Raw genomic sequence first — 24,393 nt, 5'->3', positions numbered from 1 at the left:
TTTCTCCTTAGTGTTTGAACGTTTACAAATTGTCTGCAATAGATCACCTAGTATCTTCCCAAGAAACAAACCAACATTAAGAAAAAAAAAAGAATCCAGAGGCCATACCAGAAAAAACAGCACAAAATCAGAGAAGAGTTACAGCAGTAACAGAGATTCTGTTCCTTTGGAGATGGACATGTGAGAGAAAACATTTATCAGCTCTGCAGTTGTTAGGCCACAATGGGAAAACTGTACATTTGTGATGAAACCAAAGGAAAAACAGGACAAATGTAGAGTGTCAGTACAGCTGAGGGGCAAAGGCTGTCAGGGATGTAGTAACATCTGGGTGTGCCAGCTGCAGAATGGGGAGTCTGTGTAAAATCTGAGGTTTTCCATAGTCCTACAGCCCCTCTAGACATAAGGCAATAGTTTCAACTCTTGGGGCACAAAACCAATGGCTCACACACTTTTCTTCTAATTTTAGCAAATATACCTGCTTACACATATAAAAAAGTTAGCAGCCATGTTTTTCATAAATTGGAGGTCACAGATAAATGCCTTAAAGGAATTCAAAACAAAACAAAGCAAAAAAACCAAACCAAAACAAAAAAAAAAAACAAACCCCACACACGCACAAAAAAAAAACCCTCCAAACATTTCTTGCCATTACTCAGAAGTTTTCAATATCTTTTTCATTGTTAAACCCAAAGTAGGTCAATCCTAGGAAAGAAATATTAGCAATCTCTTGACAAACAATAGCTTTCAGTTTTGGTTCTTGACTGAACTGTGTTCACTGAATGGTTCTTCTCAACTGCCAAAGACCAGCAAGACCAGTTGCACTTTTCCAGGCACAGTGCCATCAACAATTCCTTTGGGTTGCATGCCATCTATGAGCTATCAGAAACCACATAGCCCTGGCAGAGACAGGCTGGTGGAAAAGATGAACCTCAGGGACTCTTAGTGAGAATTTTCAGGGAACAAACAGGGTCATTAGAAGTACATTGAGTACACAGCTAAACATAAGCACAAATAAAACACATACAGTGGTTTATCAAACATGAAAACACATGAAAAATATATCAAAATTGTTGGGAAATGAAGCAGAGAAATAAAAATAGTTTGAACAAAATCACTACTTCCTGTGCTATTGAAAAAGCACACTAATGAACTGTCTATTGGTTCCACATGTATCAGCTACGCCAACTTTTTAAATGGCACCTCAAAGAAGAGTGCAAGCAGCTACCAAGAATATGAGCTCCTGTGGAGGCATGGTATGTCTGGCATAAAAACCAGTAAAGGTGGGTGAGAAAACTCAGACTGCAAATCTTGGTCAGAGCATGGAAGTGGGAAACTGAGTGCCAAAATATGTTTTAGGGGTCAAGTAAACGTACTGGATTCCAAAGGTCTCTAGAGAATTATGTGAGAGGAAATAAAAAAGATCACCACTGACGGTTTTATTGTGAAACAAATATAAACCACACCTCTTACAATTTGAATTCCAGATAGCATATCAAAGAAATGTTTAGAGAATACTGAAGCAAAAGTTTCTTTCTCATTAGGACTTAATGAATTAACACTGCAGTAAGGGTAGTTCTTTCCTACATCTCTTCTGTAATTAGATGTGCACTTCACTCACACCAGAACATCACTCTGATGGGTTTTTGAGGTACCTTATAACTAGAAATAGATACAATGATCAAGACAAGTACCTACTTTGGAGTTTACCTACTTGTACTGACAGAAGAAAAAGTCATGGGGACATGGAAGAAAGAGACTAATTCTGAGAAGTCACAGACCCTGCCAGCTGATAGCCATCCTAGTACTGAAGATTCTATGTTTGGGTAGGTTCAAGCAATTCAGTATATGATAGGGGAGTCAAAATACGATGCCATAGTCAGTAAGGTATTACCTCCCAAGGCAAAACAAAACCATTCTTGTACTTGCTCTCAAAGGATGATACTGGCAACTGTCATCTGATCAGGAAAACAGCTACATCACCGTATTGGGGATTTTGTGAGATGAGGTGGCAGGGATGGTGGAATGCCCGAGGGACTCGAAAAGTAGGGCAGCACTCAAACATTTAGAGATTCATGTTGAAACAGAATATTTTGGATGTAAAGACACATGACAAGAAATGTAGCAATGTATGAACTCAGTTTTTTTTAATAGATATAGGTAGGGAAGATGGAAGAACAAGGTGATTTCTAACTCAGTGCTGCACCACATATGACATACTTGCTAACTTACCCACAGCTTGCTTTCAGCAGGTAAAACCAACAGAGAAGATATCCCACATTTAAAAGATATTATTACATCGTATCAAAGCCTTTGGTAAATAATATTTATTTTGGGTTCTTTTCCCATGTCAGCCTAGTGTCAGAAACACCCAGGATGAGTAGAAGGTGGAAATCCAAGAGACACAGTTCATCTAAACAATAAAGCAATTTTACTAATACCCACAGAAAAATGCACATGCAACTGAAGGATCTTGTAGTCTTGCAATCACCTGCATGTGTAGTAAGCTCCACTAGAACAGATGGGAAGGAGAGTATTCAGAAACTACTGCAAATTATCAGAAGGTGTAGTTATGAAGTACCCTACACTTCACCTCCCCAGCCCCTGAACATAGCTCTATGGTGCTCTTGGAATATGAGATACCTTGAGGTGAATATAGACGATTTCTCACACAGCAGTCCTAGATCACACAGAGAAAGCTATGCAAAAATGCATTTTTCTTCCTAAGGGAAAACAACATTTAAAGCAACTGTGTAGGAGATTGAAGGCAGAAACTGGAAAGAACAAGAATAAGCTCTGATCAAAGAGGGTCACAATTGCTACTAGAATCCTATGGTGACTTGAAGTTCTGTAGGTGAAAAAAAGGCATCATATATAAGCCATATACTATTAAGCACACATTATCAATAATATACATTAGAGCCATTTTGACTTCTTACATGCAGATAACTATAAGAGAGGTAAAAAACCTTGTAAATACCTATGTCACATATAGGTAAACCCAGGGCCAGATGGTGAAAATGTGCAACATTCCCAGTAGAGTTCAGTATGCATTAGGAACGTACCTAAATTATCTCATTACTGTAAGTCATTATCTAGGTTTTTGGACATGATATGTCTTGTCAGACACTGATGCAGTGATTACTGTAAGCAAAGCAACCTCTCATTTCAGTGGACATTGTACTGCAGTGACTGGTTTGGAGCCAGTTGGTGCAACTTGGCTACAGGCATTTAGTCACATCTTACTATATCACAGCCAGTCAAACAGTAAAGGTGAACTACTGGGTACACTTCTCAGCACTGTAGTGTAAAGCACAGCAGCACAGACGCCACAGTGAGTAGGAAGAAGCTGACTCGGAAGCCTGATGCTGGCAGTCTTTGCATCACTGACGTTGCCAGTGAAGGAAAGGACAAACTAGGAAGAACAGGGAATGCGTGTATTGGCTGAAGCCTACTGAATAACCAAGAGGTGAACAGCTTAGCAGAAGAATTCAAGCAGAAGTCCATGCACAAACCATTTTCCAACTGTACACTTGAAAGGAAGTGTCCGACAGATACCTGCTTCTGCAGGGAAGGCAGCACTGAATTCACTTTAATGAAGCTATAAATCCTGACAGCCCTGTAAAACAGTAATATTGACAATAGAGAGCTTGGGAAAACAGGCAGCCTGTATCTTGCTGACCTGGTCAGCAGGGTACACAAAGACAACTGACTTGCGCTGGCTTCTCCATCTGCTTGCAAGTCCTTTAATGCTAGAATGGTGGGAAATAACCTTTTTTCAACCCATGCCAAGGTAAATGCCCTGTTAACAGGTAATTAGCAGACTACCTAAAACATGTAAGGCATTCATATATATATATGTGTGTGTGTGTGTGCATGTGTCTTGAGGTGGACTTTGAAAGGCACAGTGTCATATTATGCAGTCAGGTTATCCAGTTGAAGCTGAACTTTGCAGTCTGGAAAATATTCACTGCCTGAGGTCTTCCTTCCCACTTTGAATTAAGCACTGAATACTGCATGTTCTGGCTACTCACTTCTGTGTTCTGGATGTTGGCATGAAGTTCAGACTTGCAAAACTGTTTTGGTGTTGAGGATGTAGCCTTCTGGTCTTGAATCTGTTCCAGAAGAGGACTGCAGGAGTAAGATAGTAAATTACAAGTTGAGCTTATTGGAGTTGGGTGTTTGAGTTATTTAGGTGCAATAAGAATATGAATAGTCATTCTGGTTGATTTGAAAATTCTTATTTTAATGAGAGAGAACTCTGTAAACCTGCAGAGGAGTGGCTGATGACCGAAGATGAAGGGTTCAGAGTCAGAGCTGAGGATGTGCCCAGCAGATAGGCACTGTCTTGGAATGCTGTCAGTTACACCATAGCAGGTCTCTGCCTATTCTGCCACAGCGATCAGATCTTTTCCATGTTTCTGTTTGCTCATCAGATAGGTCTTCTTGCTCATTTTACATCTGTGAGTCTGTCTCTTCAAATAAAGGCATATATTTGTTTTAGATGTTTGACTTGTTTTGCATGGGAGCCAAACATTGATGATAAGTGTAGCAAATATAATGCACCAAAGCAAGTAAACTCTGGTACCTGACCATATGTTGAGAACTACAGGCATTTATTTAGGTATACACTGATAACTGTAGTGACTTAAAAAATCAGATACAGTCCAGTGAGAAAAAACAAACAAACAAACAAAAAAAAAAAAAAACGGCTACTCTACATGTCTGTAAGGCACAGGGCTGGAAATAGGAGACTGCAACGCCTTTTTCAGCATCATTCCACCTGCAGACAGAGGAGAAGCAGCATTCTTTTTACTGGCTCCATCCACTTCAACAGAAGGCTATTTTTCATCTTGAAGAAGGAAAAAAAAGATGGTTGGGTGCCCTCCTTCCTGTTACCATGAGATAAGTAAAAAGCCAAAGTAAAATGAAGAACAGAACCACCTCCAAAACAGAACCATGCTACTGGCAGTAACTCTGATCCTGGCACGTGAATGAGATGTGGTGTGTAGCTCATGGTCCAGTCACACAAACAAATTTCTTAGTCTTTAAAATAAACAGGAAACAGCAGTAAATAATCTTAAGGGCCACAGAATTAGAGGGTTAGTAACAGTTTTATTTTTTGAGAGATCGATTTGAAAAAGACTTATCTCCACAAGTGCTCTGGCAGTGGTTCTTATGATGATACATCAAATTTGTTACTCAAAAAGTCATGCAATTTTAGAACATTTTGGTCCATATTCATGTAACTTTTAGTAGGAACATTAATCTAGTGATACATGAATAGCTTTTCCTTCAACTTCTGAATGCTTCCCACTCTGCAGCAATCTCCTTCAAGAGCAAACCAGCTGAACACAGACATGAATGGGTGTTTTTTTTCTGATAAAGGAAGTGTTAGTGTAAAATTCATGGCTCAGGAATTCCTCGAGAGCAATGGCTCTACCATGGCATCTCCTTATCCTTACTAAGTATGTTGTATCCAGTGTAAAAGAGCACACAGCACAGAATGAAGAATGAAGCCTGGCTGTATGAAAACAGAAGCTGGTTAAATAGGTGTCCCTGGAACTATTTCTCCAATGGGAATATGAGAGTGAAGTAATCCACTTGGTATCTACACTTCCACTTTGCACAACATGCTGTGATGGAATATTTAAATATGATGCATCCTTTTATTGCCAGGTCAGTTACTCTTGGCATTGCTGTGCTTTAGTCCCCCACATCTGAAATAGTACTAGTTGCCAGCTGTGACTTCAGACATAGATGTGTATGAAAATGAATTTGTCTTAAAACACAGTTGATGCATCCTTTTTGTACTACCGGGACACCTTTGTTGAAAGTATACTCAGTGCAGTATAGAAGAATTGGGTAAGAGGAACCTCAGTATAATATTTAGTATTGTTAAACAAATATCAGCATTGGCATTCAGATCTCTCTTTCAGCAGTTATATGAAATGTTGGCATGAAGTACAGGACAGACAACAGAAGATATCTAGAAATAAACATGAACCCTGTATTACAAACTTACCTATTAACTCTAGGGGACCAGTCACGTTCTTTCTAACACTGCACAATGCTGCTGGGGAAAATTCCAGATAACTTTAAAGATGCAGCGTTGCATAGTGAGGCTTTTTCTTGTGCTTAACTTCAAGGTGACAAAAAATCCTTTCGCCTCTCAGTCCTTAGCTGTCCTTTCCTGAAGACTGCCTTAGGGCAGCCTGACAGCATTTCCCACACTGTTCTAAGGCATGGTTTGCCACCACATCTTCTCACCACTTGGACTTGGGCAGTGTTCCAGTCCGATTACCTTTTACCATCACTTTACGGCTATTAGCATGACACCTAAATGGGTGTTTATGGTGAATGCTCTGTACGGATTTGAAAGAAGCCACAGGTTCATGATGCAGGTAAATCAAGCTGATACTTGTAGGAAAGCACTATACTATTTTATAGTGGCTTTCATTGGGATTGCTGAGTCAGCACCTGGTATTCATTTTATCTGAGCTCTTGGAAAAAGTGCTGTTAAGCCTCTGTATCCACCATTCCACCTCTCACCCTTTTTTATCAGTGCAAAATGCATGCAGAAGTCTCCAAACTCAGAATGCTGATCTATCAAAATGTCAGTGATTTAAGAGGCTGTGCAAAAACTTAAGTAGCCTTCAGCCATCCTGGAGGTTACAGGTTAATCAAAAGATCCATGCTTTAGTGATGGATTCTTCTTTGGCAGACGGGTATGGGCAGTAAAGCCAATTACACACTGAAGTGCTCAACCAGCTCTTTCCTGGGATTTTGCTAGGAGTACAGGTCTGAAAAGTCCAGATTGTTCATCCTAATTCCCATCATTCTCCAGAAAGTTGGGATTTTGCTACAACCACCTGAAAATAATCTGATTTTCATAGAATCATAGAATAGTTAGGATTGGAAAGGACCTTAAGATCATCTAGTTCCAACCCCCCCCCCCCCCGCCATGGGCAGGGACACCTCACGCTAAACCATGCCACCCTGAGGTGCTTTTCTGCAAATATGGCTTCCCAACCTACATCCCTCAAAAGTTATGCAGAAAGCTTTTAATTCCCAGAATAGAGCTTCATTCCTTTAAATCACTAACAAGAATGCTGATTTTCACCTAGAAAGATAATGCAAAAAGTGGAAAAATTGTAAACTTTTTTTGCCAAAGCTACAGGTAGTACGAATTTCATGTATCAAACTATTCTGTAAAATCATCTAAGTGTTACGTCATTATCCATGGAGAACTGAATGGTCTTTCTGCAAGACAAGATGCATTGCCTTGACATCTTTCTAAATGAAAATGGCCTGCAAGTATTTTAGGCTTAGACATGTCATTTGGTTTCTTTAAGACATGTTTAAAATCTCAATTTCAGAAGCAAAATGAAGGTTTGTTGGGTTGGGTTTTTTTGTCAAATATCCAGAAAATGGGTTCATACTACTCCCAGTAGGAATAATAGAGAGTTGTGTTAGAACTTCCCACTTGAGGAAAATGAAACAGAGTAGAAAAGGGAACCTGAAGGGCTATGGAAGTGTTAGAATACCTTGCTGTGTTCCAACAATGGAATTACATCACTGTGCTTTCAGTAAGGATCCAACCTTATATTTGTCAGGGGATTTTTTGAAGCCTCTCACTGAGTGTTCTGGAAAGCAGCTTTCAATTACATTCCATGTCCCAGGGCTCTGTGCAACCTTCACAGTTCTTCCCATGTCTAATCTCCTAAATTACAGCCTATCAATAAAGATTTCTGAAGAGGAGAGTGGTGCTTAATGGAGAGATTACTCTTGGGAGCATGTCAGTACAAATGAGGAATTGCAAAAACTAGGAGATGACAGCTCTCGCAAATGTTTACACAGGTATTTGCCTGTTTCCTGGTTCCTAGTGAATAGCAGTGCCCACAGAACACCAGAATGGGACCTAACAACTCAGCTTTCCTCCTGGATGTTCCCTGAGGTGTACATCCCAAATTTGAAGTGAAGTGCAGTCTTGTACAATGTGAAAGTGTCAGTTCCAACTGACTGACACAGACCCACTGTAGGAAATTGTTCCACTCTGGAGCTACATGCATAGTGAGGTTAAGATTCCTTGGTACCTGTTCCACACCTTTACTTCCTCTTCCTTGAAGAATTTGGAAGCCAATTGAGATTGGAGATGCTGTTCACCTGTATCTTTGTGCTCTGTATTTTACCAATCTGTATTTCTTATACCAAAGTCTGGGTGAGCCATCTCATCTTTGTAAAGTGATTAAAAATTACAGTTCTCTAGTTACAAGTGAGTATGTGGACTCTGTCCTATCTGGCTGAATAGTTACTGTACAATTCCAACATGCTCTGCTTTTGAGCAAATAAAGAAAAAAAAAAAAAGAAAAAAGCACAGCTCTAGGATTAGACTTGATGAGACTTTTGTCTGATGCCTTGAACTCCTTGTTTGTCATTTGATAAGGAAATTTACGCAAAACTTTATCTATTTGGGTGCTGGCAGGTTCAACCTTTTCAGGACAAAAAGGCCCAGACTAACACAATAAACAAAGCATATCAAATTCATTTTTGCAAGGACAGTCCAAGTTTTGTAATCTTCTTCAGGCTGAGTGGAAACCTACAAGTGCCAGCTCTATGGTTAATATTTTACAGACTCAAGTAAGAAAGAGTATATAAGCAAATGCTTTCTCTTCTATCTTCCAGCTTTTCTGAGCATTTTAACCCACATCATAATCTGCAACCATGAAGTGGGTAACATTAATTTCATTTATTTTCCTCATAAGTTCTGCCAGATCCAGGAATCTGCAAAGAGTCGCTCGAGGGGCAGGTAAGAAAGAACCACTTAGTTGTCTTTGCAGTCTTTGCTATATCAATTTCATGTCTTTAATGCAATTTCATGGACAATTCTTGCAAGCCTGATCCAAAGAGAAGAGAAAAACTTGATTGACTTGAAAAGAAACTAAATGAAGAAATCATGAGGAGATGGCTAGAACAGGACAACTTAACTGGGTGAGAAAGTCTGGTGATGTCCCTTTGCAGCCTCAGTGTAGGGCATGAACAGATGTTGATTATTCAGCATCTGTTACTTTCCACTGCAGAGAAAGGGGACGCACTTTACTTTTGCAAGTGCTGTCTTTCGCATGGTAATTCACATGTGAGCTCCTCACCAGTTAAAGGTGTCAGTTTTCACATAAGGAGATCAAAAAACAAAAAAATCTGCATCTGAATTTGGGCTATAGGAAGGCTAGCCAATTGTTTCATTTCTCCCTGTATTATAAAACTTAAGACGTTTGTCAAGAAAATACTCCTGCAGGCAGTCCTATATATTTTTCCACTGATATTTTTGATTTTTGTTTGAAATGTGAAAATTTAACCAAACTCAGTTATCCGGAGCTGGCTGGAAATGCCAGTGAAGAGCAGCAAAAAAAAATCTTTTCATTACAATTTTCTGCACCAAACCCCTTATTATCAAAGCAGGTATATTCCATTAGGTAAGGGAATTACTCCTAATGTTTTCTAAATGCTATGAATGGTATTTCTAGACCAAGATGACTGCCCCAGTCTAGCTCATTCATTACCGTAGCCATATGACTCAGTATCTGTTGGAGAAATCTCATGGGAGTCTTCTCGCTAAGAGCAAGGTGTAACTTCAACCTGTATTTGTTACCACCAGGACCAAGGGAAGGTATTTACCTGCTTTCCTTCTCTCAGAGAGCACAGATGATATGCACTGGTTGGAACCAGAATACTGAATCTGCCAAATTAATAATTTTGTGTTCAAAAAGAGAAAATTCTGTTGATGCTTGCTCTCATCAAACTAGAGCTGCATTCCTTTCCTTGTAGCGTGGACATGATAGTGTTGTCAGTTACTCAAAGGACATGTTTGCTAACACTTAATGGTAAACTACAGCAGTCATTTTGAGTATTTGAAGTAAGTATGTGCTTACAAAGGTAAATCTTGTATTAAAATCCTAAAAAATCATATGCTTGGGCTCCTTCAGAAAGATGAGTGTGCGTAAGCATTAGGTGTCTACAGACAAACAGACAAGAAGGGTCATCTGAGACATCAAAGAGCTCAAGGTGGCTGAAAAGAGGCTTAGATTGAAGTTCCCAGAGCATCAGCACAGATTACCCAGAATGGTGTGCCCAGAGGTGGGATTTGACAAATGCTTAGCATCAGCTTGGGCTGATGCAGCATTCAAAACAATGATGCTGCTCCCTCAAATTATTCCCTTAAGAGCTGGATGAATGCTGCACCCTTCTGCAAATCTGACCCAAGGTGCCCAGCAAGTATTCCTTAATGGGTCTAGCATAGCCAGGTGGATAGGGAGCCTCACTGTTCTCTTTGCTTCTTCCTAGAGCACAAGAGTGAGATTGCTCATCGCTACAATGACTTGAAGGAGGAGACATTTAAGGCAGTGTAAGTGAACATTCCACTTACATTTTCTGATTGTTTTCCATCTCTTTTGATACTGGACGACAAAAAAGGGAAACTAAAACACACCATATGAGCAAGTGAAGAGTGTATGTGTCTCACTGAAGGCACTGAGTTAGCCTTACTGTTAGTATACAAAGCCTAGAAATATGTTAAGACCTGCAAAACTCACTATGACTTTCATGCTCTCTGGGAAAAGAACTCCTTGCAAACCTTATGAGAAAACCTGTGTTCCTTATGGGAACGCAGTTATGCTGGATTGTGACATTACTGAAACAACCCAACCAAACCCACAACAGGTTTTTTGACACAATTCAAGTATTTTCTTTTGAAATTGGTTTTGGGAATGGCAGAGGGCCCTGGCAGAAACATACCAACTTCTGAAAGAAGGCAGCCTGAAGATCAGTATTTGTAACAAAATGACAAAACCCAGCTTAGTTTACCACTGGTAAAAGCAACAGGAAACTCAAATCATAGTCTTTTCTGGTTTATTTCTAATCTACTATCCAAGACTTTTGTTCTTGGGGAGTAAGGCTGAAAACCTTCTAGAAAGGAGTTGAGAAGAGGAAGGTTATGGGATCTGGTACTAAGCTCTTCATGGTACTCTAAGCATTTGTGCACGGCATTTGAACAATTTAGTATCCAGATGCACCTTTGAAAATATTAGCTGTTATGTTTCTTATCTCCATATTCCAAATGTGCTTTGTGTTTCAGTGCCATGATCACATTTGCCCAGTATCTCCAGAGATGTTCTTACGAGGGACTGTCTAAGCTGGTAAAGGATGTTGTTGATCTGGCACAGAAGTGTGTGGCCAATGAAGATGCTCCTGAGTGTACAAAATCAGTGGTATGCAATGAATCCTTTGGTATTGTGTTTCTCCTCAGTCTGTGCAGTTACCAGCATCATCCTCACTGAGGATTTATACCTGATCCTTTCAGGTGTGGCTGTTGTCATTGGCAATTCTCAGATTTTAGTGCTGAAACGAAGAACTTGGTTGTGTTGGGTTCTGAAGCTGCATTTCAGAAGTGCCTAAATGATCTGTGGAGCCACATACTGGAGCCCAGACACCACAAGCAGGCACATTAAGTTCAGCATTGCCTGGAAATAAATGTTAGCATTTAGTACAAATACCCAGCGGTAAAATACAGGTCTTATTCTAGATATTTAGGTGACCAAAATGTGTGGTTTTTCACACTGGGATGACTTGAAAAGGTATGTGTGCTCTTTTAAGGTACTTAGTTTACGAAGTTTTAAAAAAACTCCTGTAAGATGAGGTAACAAAAGAAGTTTGCAGGTATGGAAGATCCCTGGGTGTCTAGCAGGCTTCAGAAAGACAGATGCCTCTGTTCTTGTGAGCTCTAACATTCAGACCAAATGACATGACTACATTAGTTCTCCATAAAGGTTTCCCCAACCTGATCATCAAGTCGAATCTCAAATTCTGCTTCAGTTCATCTGAAAATTCAGTTTAGTCAGATTAGAAGTAAAAGGAGATTGCTGTCTTGCACAGAGTATTTTAAATTATAATATTTTTTTTTCAAAAAAGCATTGTAACAGTTTTGATACTGGACCACATAAAATAAAACTTTATGAAATTGTGTTGAAAACAATGGATTATTCTGATCTATGGTCTAAATATTATCCCTGTAAAAAATTTATTTACTTATCAATCTGGGTTTTCTTTTACAGATAAGTACATTGTACATTATACTGTCTATAAGGAATAATTCTGACCCTCAGCATCTCCCTTACAGCCCTCTATTTTCCTGGATGAAATCTGCCAAGTCGAAAAGCTCCGTGACTCATATGGTGCAATGGCTGACTGCTGTAGTAAGGCTGATCCTGAAAGAAATAAGTGCTTCCTGTCATTTAAAGTCGCCAAGCCAGACTTTGTTCAGCCATACCAGAGACCAGCTGCTGATGTGATATGCAAGGAGTACCAGGACAACCGGGTGTCATTCATGGGACAGTAAGGAAAACGGCAATTTTGTACTCTTTAAGCATTTAGGTGTGCAGAAGAGGGATCTCCAAGCTATACAGAGTGCATGGACATGCGAGACATTAGAATTTGCAAGAGTTCAACCTGATATCTGCATGTGTAAATCATTTGCTCAATTGTTAAATAGCCAACGCTCTGATCGTGTTTTTTCACTCCATGCTAGCGCAGGTTTTTCCATTCAAAAATGGGTTTTAAGGGATCACATTCTATAAATCTTGGGGGACATTTTTTTTCCACAGAAAACCCCTGAAAAACCAGTGTTTCCAATATTTACATAATAATTTACTGGCTCAAGTCTCCAACTACTCTCATAATTAGAAAGGATGAAGAAAGATAACAGTAAGAAGAATAAAAATCAGCAAGAAAATCTTGGTGAAATGGCCATAGAATAATTTTTCACACTCAAAATCACAATTCTGAAGTATCTGACAATGCATTTAAAAAAATCAAACCATATGCACATCAATCTAGATGGCTGTCAATACAAGGAGATAATCCACCTGTCATTGCTACTGAGCCCTGCTTTGGAAATTGAGATTTACGAGAGCATTTCCCATAGGAGACATTGTATTAGGAAAGTAGATTACATTTCTGAACTCAAATGAAAGTTATGGAAGCTCTGAAAGATTTAAGGACATTTTCTGTTGTCATTGGAATATGTAACTTAGATTTTTCTTTTCCTCACAGTTTCATCTATTCTGTTGCAAGAAGAAGCCCCTTCTTGTATGCTCCAACAATCCTTAGTCTGGCTGCTGATTATGAACATGCACTTCAGAGCTGCTGCAAAGAGAGTGACGTCGGTGCTTGCTTGGATGAAAAGGTATATCCAGTTTTTCACTGTGGGTGAAAACTAAGCAAATGTTCTGCTGCATAATGGTCTCTTTTGATCTTAGTAGCAACTCTCTTTAAAGGAAGAAGTTACTTTAAATGGGTAATGTTAAATTACAGTTTATAATTCCAATATTCTGCTTTCCTAGGGTGGTTTTCAGTAAACATTTGTGTGTGGGTTTGTAGAAACTAACATGGAGTAAAAATTCATATTTTGGGTTTTTTTTTTTAATGAAACAGAACCAAAAACAAAAACAAAAGAATCAAACTGTAGATAGCTAAGTTTGTCTTTCTGTCCCTTTGCTAGCATGTTATCAGGGAGCTGTGAGTATTGTGCAGATGTGCTGAATCCGAAGAACATGTAGCACTTGGAATTTTTCATCTGTGGTGAACTGTAGCAGGAAGGCATGCTAGCAGAGAGGCATGAGGGCAAGACAGCTCTCGGCAGCCTAACATGCCATCACCCCTTCCAGTGTGTAGGTGTACAAGAGGTCTCCCCTATTTTTGCTCTATTTGTTGTACAAGCAAATGGAGGAGAAAGAGTGAGAAACAGGTAGAATCTTCCTGTTCATTAAAATCTTGGTATGAAGAACCTGTAGAGAAGGATTAATCATGAGTTAGTCCAATGATTCGATAGCAGCTGACTTCCACAGAGCTCTGCTTTTTAGAGAACTAGAGCTAAGATTCCATGTTAGTCTTGGGAATGGCTTGAGCCTAATTTTCCTTTTGTCTCCAACTCAGTCCCAGTGACTTCTGTATAATCACTGCAGTGCTTTGTAAGACAACTTAGGCTCCTTTGAAGCCACAGGCTTCAATCACATTGAAGTATTCAGTGAACAGCAGCATGTCTGTAGAACTGCACTGTGCCATAAGGCATAGCATATAGACTGGAAGTTCAGTGCTGGTTGCAAACTGGTTAGGACTGCCTAAGGAGTTCTCAGCTGGTTTGGCTTTTCAGCAGAGCTAACTGGACCAGGACCTGCTGTGCATCTGTAGTGTGAGTTTCAGATTGTTTTTTTCTCAGTCCATTAAATGTGACAAGTTTAATGTGACCATGTGCATCCTGTTACTATAGGCAGGTGCCATAAAAGAAAAAGCCAAGAAAATAAGCCTGAAGCACCAGCATTCTTGTGAAATCCTCAACAAGTTTGGTGAGAGAACTTTCCAAGCAGAGTAAGTTCCAATCATTTTTTTGTAAAAAGTAGGCTTGTTAACATGAGCCTGAAACTAATCACAAGGAAAATTGCTCACTATGAGGAAATTCTTCCCTGTGAGGGTAGTGAGACACTGGCACAGGTTGTCCAAAAAAGCTGTGACTGCCCCAGCCCTGGCAGTGTTCAAGGCCAGGTTGGATGGGGCTTGGAGCAACCTTGTCTAGTGGAAGGTGTCCCTGCCTGTGGCAGGGGGGATGGAACTGAATGAGCTTTACGGTCTCTTCCAACCCATAGCTTCCTGTGATCCTATCATTCTAAGAAAACACTAGCATATAGAATTCACTTCAAGATGCTGAGTTAGAACAGTGCACTCATGGTACTTCCTAGCACGCTTTTTATTTATTTATTTATTTTAAATAAGTTGCTAGTTCGAGCCTTAAATCAGTGAAAGAGTCAGATTTGGCAGTATCACAGTTATTATCAAAGCTATGTTTTTAAGATTGAGAAAGACTTAATCTTTCCAATAGAGTTGCTTTGCATTCTGTGCTTGTCTAATACACTAACATTGACTAGGATTGACTTACTAGATATAGTCAGTTTTGATTTAAAGGCTTAATTAGAACTATATACATCGGCGCTGAGCAATCTGGAGATCCTTTACAGGTCATTCCCCAGCCATGGGGAATTCTAGGGTGTGATTCTTACACAGACAGCTCAGATAGAACAGAAGAACCAAACAAGTGTTTCTTTCTATTTTAAATGAGCACTGGGTACTTCTGTAGATGTCAATGCCCTTTTTTTTTACTAACCACCAGAAATTAGATGAGGAGAATGAATTAACATTTACTTCCAACAATGCTGATCTACAGTATCACAACTGTTAACAAGATTTCTGTTCAACAGTGAGCTTTAAAACAAATGTGTTTTTCTTCTTTTCCACCCAGTAAACTTGCTCTCCTGAGCCAGAAATATCCCAAGGCTCCATTCTCAGAAATTGTTAAAATTCTACAGGACATTAAGGGTATCCACAAAGAGTGCTGTGCAGGGGACATGATAGAGTGCATGGATGACAAGGTAAGCTAAGTATTTGTCAAAACTGTTTACATACATGAACAGTGTTTAGGAAGACAATAATTTGTGCAGCTACTCATTCACAGTCCAGGGAACTCATACTCGACACTGCTGGAAGATTCTTCAGCCACTGAAAATTTCACAGCCAGCTCAGCAGCTTGTTCCTGGAACTAGGCTTTGCACCAGTTCTGGATCTAGCCCTTCGTGATCATGAGGTCAAGGAGATGCTACTTACAGTATAGTGTGTGTGTTTGGCTGAAATCAAAATGTTTATCTCGGAGATTGTTTGATGGTATTTACTCACTTCAGTCGTAAACAAAGCGAAAGAAAGCACAGGCATTTTTCTGCCATCCTCTTGTGTGTACTGCCATTCATGCAGCTTTTCTGTAGTGCCCGGGAACTCTAGAGAGCAGCTTGCATGGGAGGATTAGCAAAACTGTGCAATAGTGACATGACTTAAATATTGCCTCTCTGTCTGGAATTTAGATGTGCTTTTTAAACCAGCTGGTGTCCAGTGCTGGCTTTATGAAGCTCTGGGGTTTTTGTCCTCTATCAGAGCTGGGCACCTGACTATCAGATCTATCTGGTACCCTTGTGACAGATCACTCAATGACATTCCAAAGTTTGTCTTCTCAAAGTTTCTAAGATCAAGGAAGGAACAACATTCTCCCTGTACCCATGAACACAGTGCTTAATATGCAGAGGACATGCCTGTTGCTGTCATTATTCTCCTTTATGGAAACAGCATTTCCTTAGCAAAGTGCTAAGTAAATAGGTGACCTGGATGAAAAAGGAAGAATCTGAAAAAGAGAGGGGGGATGAATATATCTTTAAATTATTATTTCATAGCTTGTCTTATAATATGTTTATTCTTTAGGCAGAGCTTATAACCTATATGTGCTCTAAACAAGATGTTTTCTCAAGTAAACTCAAAGACTGCTGTGCCAAGCCAGTTGTGGAACGAAGCCAGTGTATTGTTGAATCAGATTTTGATGAGAAACCTGCAGATCTTCCTTCACTAGTTGAAAAATACATCCAAGATAAGGAAGTGTGCAAGAGCTTTGAGGCAGGCCATGATGCATTCTTGTCAGAGTAAGTAGTGCAAACAGCATGTGTGCTTGTATTCGAATGTTTCTGCAAATGACCCTCTGTTTTTTCTGGACTATGAGCTTTTGTACTGCTGGAAAAGCTGTTCTCTTGTAGTTTCAACTGCATATGGAGAACAGAGATGACCACGTGGAAGTCTGATGTAGCTCTGACCCAAGCTGAACCCCTAGTTTCTCATTCATGCTTTGTGATTGTTTCTGTTCAGTACTGTCCTACTTACCAAATCTGAATTTGTCAGTATTTTTATTTGTGGGCCTTGTGCATGCCCACATGCCCCCATCATTACCTGCTTAAGAATTATTCTGTTCCAGGGAACTGTTTTGTTCCTCTCACATTTGCCTTGTTGGCAGATGACAGAACGACAAAACACATGTGCTAAAACAAGCAAACAGCATTCCAAGCTCATCGTCCATTTACTTGATCTTGTCCAAGGAACTGTCATTATAAGTTATTGTGCTATGCATGAAGAAAGCAGCACATTGTTTGGGAGCTCTAATTCTGTCAGCCTGCGTGTCTTTCAGGTTTGTTTATGAATACTCACGGAGACACCCTGAGTTCTCCACACAGCTGATTCTGAGAGTTGCTAAGGGATATGAAACACTCCTGGAAAAGTGCTGCAAGACAGACAACCCTGCCCAGTGCTATGGAAATGCTGTAGGTGCACAACTTTTTTTGCAGATGATAACTACAGTGCTTGGTCAGTGCTTATGAAACAACTGGGTTGAGAAGCTCCTGTGGAAGAGCAGACAGAAAGCATTTTGAGTGACTAACCCCAGGGAAAGTTAGTGTCCTAACTAGCTAAGCAGTCCAGGGCCTGTGACAACGGAATTTTCTTAGATCAAAGGATAACTTCATTGGTCACCTTATGAAATTTCAGACTAGTCTCACAACTGTCCGATGCCTCTGTTTCTCAGAAGTGATTTTGCTTAGCCTGAAGATGATTAATAACTGGTTAGATTAATTATTCTATGAGCTCCGCTGCCTATACTGAGTATGGCTGCTCGTGGATTATGATGGGAACCCGCATGGCCAGCTCACAGACACTAAGCATAAACTTTGATCTCCTAATCTTCAACTGAATTGCACACAAGTCACAGCACAAATTGAGTCACTGACAGCTTTGGCCAAGAAATAGAAAGAGGATGTTCTCCTCACAGTTGATAATCCTATACTTGAAAAATATTCACCCCATTTAAACAAAAAAAAACCCAAACCAAACAAACAAAAAAGCAAACAAAAAAACCTGTTGTCTAGAAAGTAAGTCCAACAGGTAACTAATTTAAATGAAATTAAAAAAATCTTGCTGCCTTTTTAACTGATTTTCTGCTAGAACTTAAGACTCATAGGAGAATCAAGCCATCCCTAAGACACCCAGGCTATATGGAGGTAATCAGCGTTACAAAATGGATATTTTATAGCTAATAAGATTTAGAAGAGCTCAGAAGCTGCGTTTGTATGACTGTTACCAGGACACCCTGCTCTAACATTAGTAATGAATTCATATTTGTTTGCAGCAAGAGGATTTGAACAAGCATATCAAAGAAACTCAAGATGTTGTAAAGACCAACTGTGACCTTCTTGCTACCCATGGTGAAGCAGACTTCCTTAAAGCGTAAGTACTTAGCATGACCAGCAGGTCAAAGGAGGTGATCCTGCCCCTCTACTCTGCTCTCGTGAGACCTCACTTGGAGTACTGTGTGCAGTTCTGGTGTCCTCAACATAAAAAGGACATGGAACAAGTCCAGACAAGGGCCATGAGAATGATCAGAGCACTGGAGCACCTCCCATATGGAGATAGGCTGAGAAAGTTGGGGCTGTTCAGCCTGGAGAGGAGAAGGCTGCGTGGAGACCTCATAGCAGCCTTCCAGTATCTGAAGAGGACCTGTAGGGATGCTGAGGAGGGACTCTTCATTAGGGACTGTAGTGACAGGACAAGGGGTTACAGGTTAAAACTTAAACAGGGGAAGTTTAGACTGGATATAAGGAGGAAGTTCTTTACTGTAAGGGTGGTGAGGCATTGGAATGGGTTGCCCAGGGAAGTTGTGAATGCTTCATCCCTGGCAGTGTTCAAGGCCAGGTTGGACAGAGACTTGGGTGGGATGGTTTAGTGTGAGGTGTCCCTGCCCACGGCGGGGGAGTTGGAATTTGATGATCTTAAGGTCCTTCCCAACCCTAACTATTCTATGATTCTACAATTCTACTTGCTGATAAATATTCCAGATTGTAAAGAATGGTGCTGGCTGCTTTGGGCAAATTTATTTGGTCTTCTTTTTTCACTTCAGTGGTCTAGCTCAGTATAGCATTCATCAAATGTCAGCCAACAGTCATTTTGATATGACTTTTTCAGACTTCTCATCCGCTACACAAAGAAAATGCCTCAAGTATCAACTGACACCTTGTTGGAAATTGGAAAGAAAATGACAGCTGTTGGTACTAAGTGCTGCCAGCTTCCCGAGAACAAACGCCTGCCTTGCTCTGAGGGATATGTGAGTACATTGTTTTATTCTCTCTACTCTTGGAGATTTCTTCTGTTCTCAATAAACTTGATTTCTGGTGAGATAGTAAGCTCACAAGATTTTCCATAAACCCCAAGCTGAGCATCTACCTAAGAGAATTCGAAGTTTGTTCATTTTTAATAAATTGAGAGCCTAAATAGTTGTCTGATGGAAACTTGTGAAAATTTCAGCTAAGCTTTGCTCTCCCTCGGCAAGCAAAAATAAGTTGGTTGGCTGCTTGTATCTGGAAAAGCTAAAAAGTCTCTTAAAAAACCGAAATGTACTTACTGATTGTAACACAATTGATAGACAGACTGTTGGCAGACTAAGAAATACTCAGGTTCAGGAATGTATATTTAAGACCATGTCGTTTCCAAGGAGGTGTTGGGATCTGACAGTTCCACTTCCAGCTATGCTACTGTACCACAAACACCACATCTGTTACTGCAGCAGATGAAACTCAAGTTTGTCCTTCTTTCCTTCTCTTTCCAGCTGAGCATTGTGATTCAGGAGATGTGCAAGAGGCAGGAGACCACACCTATAAATGACAACGTTTCACACTGCTGCAGTGACTCCTATGCTTACAGGAGACCCTGTTTCACTGCCATGGGAGTAGATACCAAATACGTACCTCCAGCATTTAACCCTGATATGTTCAGCTTTGATGAAAAATTGTGCACTGCTTCTCCTGCTGAACGGGAACTAGGGCAGATGAAGTAAGCCAAAAGAAATACTTGTAGAAGAGCTTCTGAAGTGTAATACTTGGAAGGGGGGTGCAGAAGGAAGGTACAAACACCCTATTTTGTCATCAAACTGGGACTTCAATAACAGTGGCTAAAAAGCCAGATGGAACTATGTGTTTGCACTGCACTTGTCAGTGCATAGCATCATGTGGTTTGGAAGAGGCAAAATAGGGTGTTTTCTTCAAACAAAATCAGTCTCTTAGCAGACCTGTTTCATGTAGGTCCACTGCCAGTGCAAATCTCAAGATGTACTTCATTAAGACAACATAAAGGTTATTGCAGTAAGTTTTTTTCCGACCTGTAACTGGGATAACAAAAAGCAAAGTGGTAGACTGGGAGTTTGGAACCACAAATAGGCACAAACTCCTCTAGACATGACAAAAAAAAAAAAAAAAGGCCTCATAAATAAGCAGTACCTGCACAGAATGGTATATTTGAAATTGAGAAATTGAGCTACAGCAGGTAGTGTTAACTCTATGTTGCGGCTTTGTTTTCAGATTGCTTGTCAACCTCATTAAACGCAAGCCCCAGATGACAGAAGAACAAATCAAGACAATTGCTAATGGTTTCACTGCCATGGTGGACAAGTGCTGCAAACAATCAGATATTGAGTCTTGCTTTGGGGAAGAGGTATTTCCTATCTCCTTTAAAAAACAAAACAAATCAGGAAAGGAACACAGGAAACCTGAAACTCAGTAGGAAACCATGCATTAAGAAAGCAGTTCTGCAAGCTGCTGTGATCATTTGTCTGTGTACCCTTACAACAAATTTACCTGCAGAGCAGAACATGTGCAATCATACAGGTTATAGTCATTGCCCAGTGTCATGTGGGAAGAATGTGTGGAGGTCATATAGTGCAGTCATCTGCTCAAAGGACAGCTAAATTTTAGATTAGATAAGGTTCTTCAGGGCCTTGCCTGGAAGAGCTGAGTTACAAGCCATAGCTGTAAAAGATGTATGTGTAGAATCTGAACTCTACCTCTCACACAAACTTCCTTTTGTGCTACAGATTCTTATAGAATTCTGAAGAATTACTGGTAAAAACTGCATGTGGACCAATTATTAGACACCTAGCAAATATAGATACATTAGCAGGGGGAGTCCAGGTGATTATGTCCTGTGAACAGTCATTCAGGGTTTTTTTTCAAGTTCATCAACCACAGATACATTCATTCATTCAACATCTGAAATAACCACAGGAGGAGCTGATCTGTAGCCGTATAGCTGAGCAAGCACAAAGCATTTACAGGAAGTATAAATGACTGTTTCCAACAGCAAACTCGTAATCATTTGAAGCAGACAATTCTATTACCAATATCATAAATCATTTATTGATTGAATCCTTTTTTAATATATAACCAAGTATTGCACAGGTAAATATATTAGGGAGACTTAGGAAATAATGATTTTTTTGTCTCTAAAGGTGCATTTTCTACGTTTGCAAAACTGGAAAATATCCAACATACATGAGTGCGCAGATTCTAAACTTAGGAAGGACCATTAGAATTATCCTTTGAAACAGAACACAGTCACAAGTTTAAGTTTATAGAAATTCCTGCTCAAGCACCACATATTTTCCTCCCTTGGCTTCTCTCTCACAACTGTTTGTACTCCTTTTTCTAGGGTGCAAACCTGATAGTCCAGAGCAGAGCCACATTAGGAATTGGCGTTTAACACATGGTAGGTAACAGCAGTAATTCACATATCATTTATCTATCTATCTATCTATCTATCTATCTATCTATCTATCTATCTATCTAACCTATCCATCTACCTATCTCTTCCCACCCTTCTGCCCAAAACTTAACTCCTTCAGCTCAAAAAAGTATCCAGCTTCCCTTTAACCACCAAGGAATTGCTTTTTCTAACAGCTGGTTTAACCATCTACCATTACACAGCATACAGCAGGTGGAAGTACTGCTGGTGTGCTACTATTATACAAAATTATCCTTTTTGTTTCTCCAATCTAGGTTGCCACTGGGGGAAATATGAAGAAAAATACTTCTGTGTAACTTCTCCTGCCCATTACCTTTTTTCCTTTGGTATTGAATGAGTATTTCGTAAATCTTTAGCATTTTGTCAAACCACATGCTTTTCCAGAAACTTTTCAATTCTATCACTTTGAAAAAATGGATAATAAATAAAAGCTTTATAAATCTGCATCTGTCCTCATCTGCTGGTGACTACCATAAGACAAAGCTCTGCAGTGCTCCCTACACAAAATGGTTGGTACAAGTACTATGTAAGGGCAGGGATTCCATGGAGTTTTTCTGTTTCTTGCTCTTGGAAACTAGATATAAAAGAGTATGAAAGGTGCTAACACATTTAGCTAGGTTCATTTTAGGCTTTCAGCAATTATAATCACACATTAAGAAAACACTCAAAGGAAGTGCTCAGTCTAAATAAGATGACTGGCAATGAGATCTTATTCAAAGGAAAAAAAAATTATGTTCTTACATCAGTCCTAGATCGATTATCCCCTTTGCTTGCAGAGTTGCAAACCGATCTGCTTTGAGACACTTCATGTCGAAAGTTGGTTTTTTTAAACAGCTTTTGACTTTAGTCTTGTCTCTTGAAAAGCCTACCATCTGAATCATGCCTTTCATTTCAGGAAGCTCCTAAGAGAGAAATATTTCTGTTCTATGCCACTAAAGCAGCATGATTTTCTAGCTTATAGGTAGTTTCACTTTAACAAGGACCCTTGCATAACCCTTGCATAATAAGACATTTCATAAGGACAATTTTCTTGGCCTTGACTCCTTTGCCAAGTTCATGAACTGGGAATGTTCTCCAGAACCGCAGAAGTACACTCAGAATGAAACATTCAGAGACACTGGTTTTAAAATTGATAAGGAAGTCTCATCCATCTTGTTATGATTGAAAGGTTTGAACAGTCAATCACTGCAAGTCATAGTTAGGTATTGGTTTAGCTCATGTGACCCCAGGTCATTCACAAACACCTCATTTGAAATGTACAGTTTTGTGAATTGAAGCAAGAATCATTTGTCAGTTGCAGTGAAGCACATTTTCCCTTAATTTAAGGGAGCAAAACAGACATTCTGAAGACCATTCCCATTATTTAATTCACCATCCAAAATGCCAACAGTCATTCACTGCAGGTAAAACTAACCTGCTTTAGATTGCTGAATTAGGACAAGTTAAGGTTGTTCAAGGAAGAGACTTGGTGATGATTCTGATGCATAGAAATCAGCTCTATATCACAAATCAATCAAGAAGCGGGGATTTCTCATTTGATTTGCAGCTACTCCCCACACTGTAACACTGTAATGATTCTTACGTGTGCTTGATTCTTATGTGTGCCGTCACATGGGCTATGGCTTTTCAACTGCACTTTGAATAACTCCAAATACAAAACAGGTTAAAGGTTCCATTAAGATTTAGTAACTGAAAATGTGCATATAATGTGTTTGTAATTTTGCTGGCTCCAAAGAGATATAAAACTAATAGATATATGATTTCTGGCCTGCATTTATCATTTATCAGTGCCAAAAACAGTAATGTGGCAAGAGAATGGAGTTGAGTTGAATATCAATATAGCAAAAATATGTGGAAAGAATAGATTTCTCTCCACCCCAGCACATTTCTACAGTTTGTAGGAACCCATCTCTTTCATTCTTGCACATCACCATAACCATATAACCGTTAACATATAACTATGCCAAGTGCAAGGTCCTGGGTTGGAGCAATCCCAGCCACAGCTACAGGTTGGGCAGAGAAGAGATTCAGAGCAGCCCTGTGGAGAAGGACCTGGGGGTGCTGGTCGATGAGAAAATGAACATGAGCCGGCTTCAGTGTGTGCTCACAGCCCAGAAAGCCAACCGTATCCTGGGCTGCATCAAAAGGATCGTGACCAGCAGGTCGAAGGAGGTGATCCTGCCCCTCTGCTCTCCTGAGACCTCACTTGGAGTCTTGTGTGCAGTTCTGGTGTCCTCAACATAAAAAGGATATGGAACCTCAGAGCAGCCTTCCAGTATCTGAAGAGGGCCTACAGGGATGCTGGAGAGAGACTCTTCATTAGGGACTGTAGTGATAGGATGAGGGGTAACAGGTTAAAACTTAAACAGGGGAAGTTCAGGTTGGATATATTAAGTTCTTTACTGTAAGGGTGGTGAGGCACTGGAATGGGTTGCCCAGGGAAGTTGTGAATGCTCCATCCCTGGTGGTGTTCAAGGCCAGGTTGGACAGAGCCTTGGGTGACATGGTTTAGTGTGAGGTGTCCCTGCACATGGCAGGGGTTTGGAACTTGATGATCTTAAGGTCCTTTCCAACCCTAACTATTCTATGATTCTATGACACGAGCTGGGGGATAATACACTGTCTACTCCGAGGAGTAACCGGTTTCCAACCTCCCTTGTCTCCTAGGTTCCTTCCATCAGCCTGATGGCAAGAAGGTAGGGGATCCTGGAGTTCTTCTGTTTTGGGTGTCTAGCTTGATACTATCAGGAATGGCAGAGTGAGGTTCTACCAGGCAATCTCCTCCTCGAATTCCCTTACGCTCCTTGGCCATTCCACCTTTTCCTGTACCTCTGCCACCATGCAGAGCAAATTGTCAACCTGCTG

General features: G+C 40.1%; 1 protein-coding gene across 1 annotated transcript; it reads left to right on the top strand.

Moving 5' to 3' along the window:
• The first annotated feature begins 8,672 nt into the window (after positions 1-8,672).
• On the top strand, positions 8,673-21,972 carry ALB (albumin). Its single transcript, XM_065685181.1, has 15 exons — positions 8,673-8,806; positions 10,339-10,399; positions 11,129-11,261; positions 12,170-12,384; positions 13,102-13,234; positions 14,318-14,415; positions 15,341-15,470; positions 16,345-16,559; positions 17,096-17,228; positions 18,089-18,186; positions 18,922-19,060; positions 19,562-19,785; positions 20,310-20,442; positions 21,436-21,492; positions 21,783-21,972. Exons 1-14 carry the CDS (start codon positions 8,722-8,724, stop codon positions 21,484-21,486), a joined length of 1,848 nt encoding a protein of 615 aa, XP_065541253.1. The 5' UTR covers positions 8,673-8,721; the 3' UTR covers positions 21,487-21,492; positions 21,783-21,972.
• Positions 21,973-24,393: the final 2,421 nt, after the last annotated feature.

The sequence above is a fragment of the Lathamus discolor genome, chromosome 1 (genome assembly GCF_037157495.1).
Source record: "Lathamus discolor isolate bLatDis1 chromosome 1, bLatDis1.hap1, whole genome shotgun sequence".
Lineage (NCBI taxonomy): Eukaryota > Metazoa > Chordata > Aves > Psittaciformes > Psittacidae > Lathamus > Lathamus discolor.
This window is presented reverse-complemented; position numbering and strand designations above follow the sequence as displayed.

Bases quoted from the DNA above. Each gene is read 5' to 3' on its own strand.
- ALB (XM_065685181.1), top strand. From the start codon at position 8,722: ATGAAGTGGGTAACATTAATTTCATTTATTTTCCTCATAAGTTCTGCC. The intron at 10,400-11,128 runs GTAAGTGAACAT...TTTGTGTTTCAG, and splicing joins GAGGAGACATTTAAGGCAGT to TGCCATGATCACATTTGCCC. The intron at 19,061-19,561 runs GTGAGTACATTG...TTCTCTTTCCAG, and splicing joins TGCCTTGCTCTGAGGGATAT to CTGAGCATTGTGATTCAGGA.